We start from the raw sequence: 12,455 nt of genomic DNA, 5'->3' as shown, positions 1-12,455 counted from the left end.
TTCTTTTTGATACTGTCGCAAAGCTAACTAAAAAGCAGCATTCCCCAAGAGAGGATGGCTTTCACTTAAGCAGTAATAAATTCATGAACTTCTTTGTGGAAAAGATCATGATCATTAGAAAGCAAATTACGGACTCCTCTTTAAATCTGCGTATTCCTCTTAAGCTCAGTTGTCCTGAGTCTACACAACTCTGCCAGGACCTAGGATCAAGTAAGATACTGAAGTGTTTTAATACTATATCTCTTGACACAATAATGAAAATAATCATGGCCTCTAAACCTTCAAGCTGCATACTGGACCCTATTCCAACTAAACTACTGAAAGAGCTGCTTCCTTTGCTTGGCCCTCCTATGTTGAACATAATAAACGGCTCTCTATCCACCGGATGTGTACCAAACTCACTAAAAGTGTCAGTAATAAAGCCTCTCTTGAAAAAGCCAAACCTTGACCCAGAAAATATAAAAAACTATCGGCCCATATCGAATCTTCCATTCCCCTATACAATTTTAGAAAAAGCAGTTGCGCAGCAACTCGCTGCCTTCCTGAAGACAAACAATGTATACGGAATGCTTCAGTCTGGTTTTAGACCACATCATAGCACTGAGACTGCACTTGTGAAGGTGGTAAATTAACTTTTTATGGTGTCAGACCGAGACTCTGCATCTGTCCTCGTGCTCCTAGACCTTAGTGCTGCTTTTGATACCATCGATCACCACATTCTTTTGGCGAGATTGGAAATCCAAATTGGTCTACACGGACAAGTTCTGGCCTGGTTTAGATCTTATCTGTCGGAAATATATCAATTTGTCTCTGTGAATGGTTTGTCCTCTAACAAATCAACTGTAAATTTCGGTGTTCCTCAAGGATCCGTTTTAGGACCACTATTGTTATCACTATATATTTTACCTCTTGGGGATGTCATTCGAAAACGTAATGTTAACTTTCACTGCTATGTGGATGACACACAGCTGTACATTTCAATGAAACATGGTGAAGCCCCAAAAATACCCCCGCTAGAAGCCTGTGTTTCAGACATAAGGAAGTGGATGGCTGCAAACTTAGTACTTTTAAACTTGGACAAAGCAGAGATGCTTGTTCTAGGTCCCAAGAAACAAAGAGATCTTCTGTTGAATCTGACAATTAATCTTGATGGTTGTACAGTCGTCTCAAATAAAACTGTGAAGGATCTAGGCGTTACTCTGGACCCTGATCTCTCTTTTGACGAACATATCAAGACTAATTTCAAGGACAGCTTTTTTCCACCTATGTAACATTGCAAAAATCCAAAACTTTCTGTCCAAAAATGATGCAGAAAAATTAATCCATGCTTTTGTTACTTCTAGGTTAGTCTACTGCAATGCTCTACTTTCCGGCTACCCGGATAAAGCACAAAATAAACTTCAGTTAGTGCTAAATACGGCTGCTAGAATCCTGACTAGAACCAAAAAAATTGATCATATTACTCCAGTGCTAGCCTCCCTACACTGGCTTCCTGTTAACCTGTTTGGGATAGGGGGCAGTATTTTCACGGCCAGATAAAAAAACATACCCGATTTAATCTGGTCATTACTCCTGCCCAGAAACTAGAATATGCATATAATTAGTAGATTTGGATAGAAAACACCCTAAAGTTTCTAAAACTGTTTGAATGGTGTCTGTGAGTATAACAGAACCATATGGCAGGCCAAAACCTGAGAAGATTCTATATGGGAAGTGCCCTGTCTGACCATTTCTTGGCCTTCTGTAGCCTCTTTTTCGAAAATACAGGATCTCTGCTGTAACGTGACATTTTCTAAGGCTTTCATTGGCTCTCAGAAGGCGCCAGAACGTTGAATGATAACTCTGCAGTCTCTGGGAAAAAAATAGTAGGGGTTTTGGAGAGTGGTACTTCTGAGAACAATGACACTGGTGCGCGAGTGCATGTGAAGAGTCCATTTTCTTCTTTCAGTGTTTTGAATGGATACAAAGTCTCCCGGTTGGAATATTATCGCTATTTTACGAGAAAAATCGCATAAAAATTGATTTTAAACAGCGTTTGACATGCTTCGAAGTACGGTAATGGAATATTTTGAAATTCTTTGTCAAGAAACGCGCCGGCGCATCACCCTTCGGATAGTGATTTGAACGCACTAACAAAACGGAGCTATTTGGATATAACTATGGATTATTTGGAACCAAAACAACATTGGGTGTTGAAGTAAAAGTCCTGGGAGTGCATTCTGACGAAGAACAGCAAAGGTAATCCAATTTTTCTTATAGTAAATCTGAGTTTGGTGATTGCCAAACTTGGTGGGTGTCAAAATAGCTAGCCGTGATGGCCGGGCTATCTACTCAGAATATTGCAAAATGTGCTTTCACCGAAAAGCTATTTTAAAATCGGACACCACGATTGCATAAAGGAGTTCTGTATCTATAATTCTTAAAATAATTGTTATGTTTTTTGTGAACGTTTATCGTGAGTAATTTAGTAAATTCACCGGAAGTTTTCGGTGGGTATGCTAGTTCTGAACGTCACATGCTAATGTAAAAAGCTGTTTTTTTGATATAAATATGAACTTGATTGAACAAAACATGCATGTATTGTATAACATAATGTCCTAGGAGTGTCATCTGATGAAGATCATCAAAGGTTAGTGCTGCATTTAGCTGTGGTTTTGGTTTTTGTGACATTATATGCTAGCTTGAAAAATGGGTGTCTGATTATTTTTGGCTGGGTACTCTCCTGACATAATCTAATGTTTTGCTTTCGTTGTAAAGCCTTTTTGAAATCGGACAATGTGGTTAGATAAAGGAGAGTCTTGTCTTTAAAATGGTGTAAAATAGTCATATGTTTGAAAAATTGAAGTTTTGGGATTTTTGAGGAGTTTGTAATTCGCGCCACGCCCTATCATTGGATATTGGCGAGGCGTTCCACTAGCAGAACATCTAGATGTAAGAGGTTAAACAACAGTGGGTAATACTATAATCCTAATTCTACTCTCACTTAATTCAAGCTATAGTAAATGGTTCTACTAAACTCAAATATATTTCACACACGGGCCTCAAAGAGACAACCGCATGATCGACTTCAATTCCTAATATTATATCTTAAGGGTGTAGAGTAACAGTAATATGTTATACACCAGTGCCCCCTGGTGATAGCATCACAAAGTAATTTTCTATGAAAATCTGTACAGAACTTCCTTGTAATCATTTTACTGGTATACTAAGGGTTGTACATTTCCTATAATGTCCTATGGTTGGAAAGTGCCACTAACAAACGTTCAACCTTTTATTCAAATAACTTCTTTCCTACTCCTAACTTTTTATTCCACCATTGGGCCATTACCCAATAAACCCTGCCATAATCCACAGACAAACAAACAAATGAAACATACGCACTATTCATCAACAACTCAACTCATTCACTGGGTAAATGTCACACAGAATTACTTCTACAAAAATAAAAAATAAACCACCCTCCCATAGGTAAAGGTGGCCTGGGTAATTGTCACCGAATTACCTCTACAAAATAAAAAATAACCAGTATTCAGTAATGGTCGCTGCATCACTACCCAAAATAAAAATAGATTATTATCGCTGAATCACCTCTGCAAAACTAACTAGTATTCAGTAATGGTCACTGCATTACTACCCAAAATAAAATAGATGATTATCGCTGAACCACCTCTCCAAAATAAAATAACTAGCATTCAGTAATGGTCGCCTGCATTACCGTCTGAAATAAAATAGAAGAGATGATTATTACTGAACCACCTTTCCAAAACCAAAATAACTAGTATTCAGTAATGGTCTCCGCATTACCACTCAAAATAAAATAGATGATTATTATTGAATCACCTCTCAAAAAATAAAATAACTAGTATTCAGTAATGGTAGCTGCATTATTACCCAAAATTAAAATCAGCAATCATTCATCATATATTGAAATCATGCATTTCACCAATAGCCATTATGTAATTTCTCCAATCTAGAATTCGACTATGTCATATTCAAAGTGTATGTATATATTTTAGAGTGAGTGAGGTGCCACTTACTTGTTAGATGGAAACCATACCAGTGAATGTCAATTAATTACAGACTTAGATTAAACAGGTGTCTACTTAGCTTGTTTAATTTGGAGCTCTGGCACCATGGTGTAGATTCTCCTCCAACCAGGGTGGACACTCACTTCTGACAAATGTTTGTGTAGGTTCCTTGTCAATCATTTGCTTATTGGTGAAATCAGCAATCAGACAATATCTTTAACCTCCCTGGGCAAGGTGGGATGTTTATTACTCATGATAAACGTTGACAGAATACATAATTATTTTAAGAATTATAGATACAGAACTCCTTTATGCAATCGCGATGTCAGATTTTAAAATAGCTTTTCGGCGAAAGCACATTTTGCAATATTCTGAGTAGATGGCCCGGCCATCACGGCTAGCTAATTTGACACCCACCAAGTTTGGCCCTCACCAAACTCAGATTTACTATAAGAAAAATGTGATTACCTTTGCTGTTCTTCATCAGAATGCACTCCCAGGACTTCTACTTCAACAACAAATGTTGTTTTGGTTTGAAATAATCCATAGTTATATTGAAATAGCTCCGTTTTGTTCATGCGTTCAGGTCAGTATCCGAAGGGTGATGCGCGAGTGCATTTCATGACAAAACATAAAAAAATATTCCATTACCGTACTTCGAAGCATCTCAAACGCTGTTTAAAATCCATTTTTATGCGATTTTTCTCGTAAAATAGCGATAATATTCTAACCGGGCGACGTTGTATTCATTCAAAGAGAGAAAGAAAAACATGGAGAATTCACATGAACATGCATCTCCAGTGTCACTGTTCTCAGCCTGACCACTCACAAAATCTCCTGCTGTTTCTCGCCCAGAGACTGGAGAGACGTCATTCCACTTTCTGGCGCCTTCTGAGAGCCAATAGAAGCCTTAGAAAATGTCACGTTACAGCACAGATGCTGTATTTTCGATAGAGATGCCACAGAAGGAGAACGAATTGTCAGACAGGGCACTTCCTGTATGGAATCTTCTCAGGTTTTGGCCTGCCATATGAGTTCTGTTATACTCACAGACACCATTCAAACAGTTTTAGAAACTTTAGGGTGTGTCCTATCAAAATCTACTAATTATATGCATATTCTCATTTCTGGGCAAGAGTAGTAACCAGTTTAAATCGGGTAATCTTTTATCCGGCCGTGCAAATACTGCCCCCTAGCCCCAACAGGTTAAGTAAATCAATCAAAAACCTTTATTAATGCAACTGCAGACAGAAGTTGACAATGGGAACATAGCACGCATGTTTCCGAGTAAATTCTGCAAAATAGGAAAGGGTCCAAGTTGCTTTAATATGCTTGCAGTCAACCCCTAGTGATGTAACTGCCTATGTCAACACCTTCTACTCATGAGACCAATCCCATGCTTATACAGTTATACAAACTTGCAGGAGAGACAATAGTTCCAGTGTTTTCTAAGGGCTCAGCAGTAATTTCCCACTCCCCAAGTTGCTTTATAGTGGTATGTCTGACTAGTCTCTTATCTCTTTCACTCCCCTGCAGGGTTCTGTGTCTATTAATCTCTTTTAGCTCTGAGGCGCTTTCTCACAGACACCCTGTTTTGACTGCAATAACGCACACACCTCTCAGACTCAGAGACTAGAAAATAACTGTGGAACAATATTAAACCTTATAATGCATATATATATTGCTAATCTGTAGTCCAGGACCCTATAAATGTAGTGGGGGAGGGGTATTGTAGCTCGTCCCCTTCTATTAATACAACATAATCATAATCAATTATTATAATACAGTCATTTGGTGCAGCCCCTATCATGACCCCAAGGTGACCCCCCATCAGTACACCTTGGGAAGAACTGTTCTGACACTCTGAGAACAACCTACTACAACTACAAAGGACATGGTGACCTCTGGTGGACAACCAGAGACTTACACAACCAGAGATTTTCTGTCGAATTACTCCCCATAGATGGATTGAGTGTTTTCAAGAGAGCGAGACAACATTGACATACAAGCGTAAATATGTGTTGCATTTCTAAATCTGAATGAGCGGTTGTCAGGGTGCTAAATATCCATATTTATGATGAGCATATTATTCAACTGTATGCATGATAATTCCTTTGTCTCTTCTTCTCCCGCTCTTTCATCATATCGGGTTAGTCCACTAGGGACTTTTCATTGCATCATGTTAGTAACCAATGTATAATCTATCCTGTGTGTTTATGTAATTCTGTATGATTATTTAGTTAGTTAGTAAATAAACAGTTAAGCCAATTTGTGTATCGCTGACTCATCATGGAGACTAGGGTTCATGCAGATTTATAGGATATTACAACGTTCAGAATGAGACTGAGATATGAGGAGCAAATGATTGGATAGCATATCGAGATATTCTGACATTTTTTTAGTCAATTCGGGAAATGGTAACTCATTAAATAAACTTTTCCCGTGGTGCCCCAGATTACTACTTAATTAATTGTTATATGATTCACTTAGTAGCGTAGTAATTGAACGTGGTATGTAATTGATTTGATAAAATAATCGGCATCGCATTAATGGTACCAACGTCACGACACTACACATCCAAGTGTACTGTAACTGACCAAATTATGAAAGACAAGCATTATAATTTTGAATTCCGTTAAGTGAGTGTGGAAGAGTTGAAAATGTTTTTGTAGTCTATCAACAGTAACAAGCCCCCTGGGTTTGACAACTTGGATGGAAAATGACTGAGGATATTGCCACTCCTATTTGCCATATCTTCAATCTAAGCCTACAAGAAAGTGTGTGCCCTCAGGCCTGGAGGGAAGCAAAAGTCATTCTACTACCCAAGAATAGTAAAGCCCCCTTTACTGGCTCAAATAGCCAACCAATCAGCCTATTACCAACCCTTAGTAAACTTTTGGAGAAAAAAAATTGTTTGACCAGATACAAATCTATTTTACAGTAAACAAATTGACAACAGACTCTCAGCACGCTTATAGGGAAGGGCATTCAACACGCATGGCAGTTACACAAATAACCAATGATTGGCTGAGAGAAATTGATGACAAAAAGATTGTGGGAGCTGTTTTGTTAGACTTCAGTGCGGCTTTGACATCGTCTGCTGCTGGAAAAACATTTGTGTTATGGCTTTACACCCCCTGCTATATTGTGGATAAAGAGTTACATGTCTAACAGAGTACAGAGGTTGTTCTTTAATGAAAGCCTCTCCAACATAATCCAGGTAGAATCAGGAATTTCCCAGGGCAGCTGTCTAGGCCCCTTACTTTTTTCAATCTTTACCAATGACATGCCACTGGCTTTGAGTAACCCTGTGGCAGGGTTTGAAAAATATTGCAGACTACAAAGGGAAACCCAGCCGCAAGCTGCCCAGTGATGCGAGCCTACCAGACGAGCTAAATGCCTTTTATGCTTGCTTCGAGGCAAGCAACACTGAAACATGCATGAGAGCACCAGCTGTTCCGAACGAACGTGTGATAACACCCTCCGTAGATGATGTGAGTAAGACCTTTAAACAGGTCACGGGGCCAGACGGATTACCAGGATGTGTACTCAAAGCATGCGTGGACCAACTGGCAAGTGTCTTTACTGACATTTTCAACCGCTCCCTGACCGATTCTGTAATACCTACATGTTTCAAACAGGCCACCATAGTCCCTGTGCCCAAGAAAGCAGAGGTAACCTGCCTAAATGACTACCGACTCGTAACAGTCATGTCGGTAGCCATGAATTGCTTTGAAAGGCTGGTCATGGCTCACATCAACACCATCATGCCAGAAACCCCAGACCCACTCCAATTCGCATAACGCCCCAACAGATCCACAGATGATGCAATCTCAATCACACTCCACACTGCCGTTTCCCACCTGGACAAAAGGAACACCTGTGTGAGAATGCTGTTCATTGACTACAGCTCAGCGTTCAACACCATAGTGCCCACATGAAGCTAAGGACCCTGGGACTAAACACCTCCCTCTGCAACTGGATCCTGGACTTTCTGACAGCCGCCCCCAGGTGGTAAGGGTAGCCAACAACACATCTGCCAAGCTGATCCTCAACACTGGGGCCCCTCAGAGGTGCGTGGTTTATTCCATTCTATACTCCCTGTTCATCCAAGACCGCGTGGCCAAGCACAACTCCAACACCATAATTAAGTTTGCTGACGACACAAAAGTGTCAGTGCCTGATCACCGACAATGATGGGAGGAGCCTATAGGGAGGAGGTCGGAGACCAGGCTGTGTGGTGCCAGGACAACCTCTCTCAATGTGATTAAGACAAAGGATCTGATCATGGACTATAGGAAAAGGAGTGCCGAACAGTCCCCCATTAACGTTGATGGGTTTAAGGTGGATCTCGTCGGCAGTTTCAAGTTCCTTGGTGTCCACATCACCAATGAACTATCATGGTCCAAACACACCAAGACAGTTGTGAAGAGGGCACGACAACACCTTTTCCCCATCAGGAGACTTGTCATGGGCCTCCAAAAGATTTGTCATCGGTCCCCAGATCTTCTAAAAGTTCTACAAATGCACCATCGAGAGCATCCAGACAGGTTGCATCACCGCCTGGTATGGCAACTGATCGGCATCTGACCATAAGGCGCTGCAGAGGGCAGTGCGTACAGCCCGGTACCTTACTGGGGCCAAGCTTTTTGACATCCAGTACCTATATACTAGGTGTGTTAGAGGAAGGCTCCAAAAATTGTCAAAGACTCCAGTCACCCAAGTCATAGACTGTTCTCTCTGCTACCGCACGGCAAGCAGTACCGGAGCGCCAAGTCTAGGACCAAATGGCTCTTTAACAGCTTCTACCCCCAAGCCATAAAACTGCTGAACAATTAATAAAATGGCCACCCTGGATTATTTACATTGATTACCCCTCCCCCCTCTTTGTTTTTACAGTGCTGCTACTCGCTGTTTATTATCTATGCATAGTCACTTTACAAATTACCTCGACTAACCTGTACCCCCGCACATTGTACTCGGTACTGTATATAGCCTCGTTATTGTTATGTAATTTTCTTGTGTTACTTTTGTATTATTGTTTTAACCTCTTGGGGCTAGGTGGGACGCTAGCGTGCCACCCGTGGTGCACTCCATCAACAGCAGGTGCATTTCAAGAGCGGCAAATTTGAATCCAAATAAATGTCAAAATTCAAATTTTTCAAAAATACAACTATTTTACACCATTTGAAAGTTAAACATCTCCTTAATCTAACCACGTTTTACGATTTCAAAAAGGTTTTACGGCGAAAGCATAAATTTAGAGTATGTTAGGACAGTACATTTACAAGAGTTGTGTGTAATGTTTTGTCAAGTCAAAGACAGGGTCACCAAAACCATAAAACCAGCTAAAATGATGCACTAACCTTTTACAATCTCCATCAGATGACACTCCTAGGACATTATGTTAGACAATGCATGCATTTTTAGTTCTATCAAGTTCATATTTATATCCAAAAACAGCGTTTTACTATGGCATTGATGTTGAGGAAATCGTTTCCCTCCAATAACCGGCAGTCAAGTCAGCGTCAGAAATTAAATAATTAAAATTAGAAAACATTGGTAAAATATTATATTGTCATTTAAAGAATTATAGATTTACATATCTTGAACGCAATCAACTTGCCAGATTTAAAAATAACCTTACTGGGAAATCACACTTTGCAATAATCTGAGCACTGCGCCCAGAAAAATACGCGTTGCGATACAGACTAGACGTCATGTTGGGGAGATCTAAAATCGAAAATACTATGTAAATAATCCATTACCTTTGATTCTCTTCATCAGATGTCACTTCCAGGTATCACAGGTCCATAACGAATGTAGTTTTGTTCAAAAAAGCTCATCATTTATGTCCAAAAATCTCCGTCTCGTTAGCACATGATGTAAGCCAGCCGGACTTCTCGTCATGAACGAGGGGAAAAAATATATTTCCGTTCATTCAAACATGTCAAACGTTGTATAGCATAAATCATTAGGGCCTTTTTTAACCAGAACATGAATAATATTCAAGGTGGACGAATGCATACTCTTTTATAACGTATTGGAACGAGGGTACCCAACATGAACTCGCGCGCCAGGTGTCTAATGGGACATCATCGTTCCATGGCTCTTGTTCGGTCAGATCTCCCTCCAGAAGACTCAAAACACTTTGTAAAGGCTGGTGACATCTAGTGGAAGCAATAGGAAGTGCCAAAATATTCCTAAGCCCCTGTGTTTTTCAATGGGATAGGTTTAAAGTCAATACAACACATCAGGTATCCACTTCCTGTCAGAAAATGTCTCAGGGTTTTGCCTGCCAAATGAGTTCTGTTATACTCACAGACACCATTCAAACAGTTTTAGAAACTTTAGAGTGTTTTCTATCCATATATAATAAGTATATGCATATTCTAGTTACTGGGTAGGATTAGTAACCAGATTAAATCGGGTACATTTTTTTTATCCAGACGTGCAAATGCTGCCCCCTAGACCCAACAGGTTAATACCTTTTTTTCTCTCTAGTCTATTTAGTAAATATTTTGTTAACTCCATTCAAATCAAATCAAATTTTATTTGTCACAGACACATGATTAGCAGATGTTATTGCGCGTGTAGCGAAATGCTTATTTCTTGAACTGCATTGTTGGTTAAGGGCTTGTAGTAAGCATTTCACGGTAAGGTGTACACTCCATTAACCCTGACCTTCATGCCACCTTCATGCCTTCTACAAAACTGTGTGTGTGTGTGTTAGTCATATTCAATTGAACACAGAAGGCGTACCAAGCACCATGCATATTGTTTAAATATAAAATGTTGTGTAAATATTGTGCTAGAAGCAGGAGCAGCATATTATTCTGATTTGAACACATCCTGACCAATAAGGATAATTCCAATCAGGGCCAGCCACGCCCAATCAGAACCAACCTCGAAATGTAAAATTTAATCGAACACGAAATCGAGCAAAACCCCAAAGCCTGTAAGATTTATAATAAACCATAACACAGTAAGAAGATCCGTGAATCTGCTTAGGGTGATTTACTGACATCATATATGGCTGTGAATCTTCCTTCATTTGCTGATTAAATTATGCCACTTATGGCTTCTCCATGTTAAGCATTAGACACATGATTGATTCATTAATACAGCCACATCAGCCTGCCTCTCTCTCCTGCTAATTTACATCTTAATCCCAAATCAGGCATATCGTTCATTCATCAACCTTTGCTGCTCACATTTGGTGTGCATCGTAAGGACAGTCCCATCTAATGGGTCACCTTTACATCCAAGACCGTACGACAACAAACACAGAGGCAGCAAGTCTGTGCTTTCAACATACCAGCATCCTGGTGAAATCATCATATTCTGTATTCTTATTCTCCCAAGAGTTATATTACATGTGTCTTATATGATAAAAACTACTACATCTACCTATAGTACAACCTCCACTCTCTCGCTGTCTTCTCTCTCTGCCTCTCTCCTATGCATCCGCTCTACTTCAAGGGCATCTCTGTCCTATGCTGCAACACTGGGCGAAGCATAGGGAGCGACAGATTTTCAGCAGTTACATACACACACAAGGTCACCCAGCCCTCCACTAGGTTTCGGCCAGTGTGGTAAGCACCTAGGATAGGAAAAAGATGTTGTGTTGCCCTACCATTTCTCCCACTGGTCTTCCATCCACCCTTCCTCTCTTTCCCCTCCGGAGTCCATGCTGCAAGTGAGGGCATTCACAGAGGATAGGAGGAGGTGCACTCAGCTGGGTCGATAGGTTAGGCATATGATTCAAAGCCCTGCTCTGGTTATCCCTCCTTCCTCCTGTCGCACTAAATGTTCCTGAGCCCAGAATGGGAATATAGGAGTATCGTTGTTAGCAGCGGCAGGAGCAGCCAGCGCAAAGTTCTATTAGATACCCGACTTCTCTCTGCTCCTCTCCCACTGAGAGCCTTTTTCGAGTCATCAGTGTTTACACTGTCCCGGATGTACATCAGATTTACTATGCGAGAGGTGCACTGCAGGGAACTGCTTCCCTGTGGCACAAGCAGGAGTAGAAAGATACATCATTGTAGGAGAGCTGGGCTTGGCTGGGCTGAGAACAGAACTCTCCAAAACACATCCCTCTTCAATTATTCATGGAGCAGATCGATCATGCTTGGGTTATTCTCATCTTCTCTCCCTTTCCTCTTTTTCTCCTCTCTCCCTTTTGCTCTAAACAAGATGGATGAAAGGAGACAGGAGGATCTGCTTCATCTCCAGATGGGGGAGGAGTGGGGGGGGGGGGTGTACACTCCATTAACCCTGACTTTCATGCCACCTCCATGCCTTCTACAAAACTGTGTGTGTGTTAGTCATATTTTACTGAACAAAGGCATACCAAGCACCATGTATATTGTTGAAATATTAAATGTTGTGTATATGTACCTGCTTCCTAGCTGGAAGCAGCATATT

The 12,455-nt window shown here is 40.5% G+C and overlaps 1 protein-coding gene across 1 annotated transcript in view; it reads right to left on the bottom strand.

Annotated features, from left to right (window-relative positions):
• The window catches only part of LOC106587053 (C-Jun-amino-terminal kinase-interacting protein 1), a 156,902-nt gene extending 144,709 nt beyond the window's left edge, over nt 1-12,193 (bottom strand). Inside the window, exon 1 of the mRNA XM_082969338.1 lies at nt 11,665-12,193. Within this exon, the coding sequence (XP_082825464.1) occupies nt 11,665-11,787 (123 nt within the window). The 5' untranslated portion in view covers nt 11,788-12,193. The remainder of the gene's footprint in view (nt 1-11,664) is intronic.
• Nucleotides 12,194-12,455: the final 262 nt, after the last annotated feature.

Source organism: Salmo salar, chromosome 26 (assembly GCF_965601325.2).
Source record: "Salmo salar chromosome 26, fSalSal1, whole genome shotgun sequence".
Classification (NCBI taxonomy): Eukaryota; Metazoa; Chordata; class Actinopteri; order Salmoniformes; family Salmonidae; genus Salmo; species Salmo salar.
Note: the sequence above shows the minus strand (reverse complement) of the source record. Positions and strands in the feature narration are given on the sequence as shown.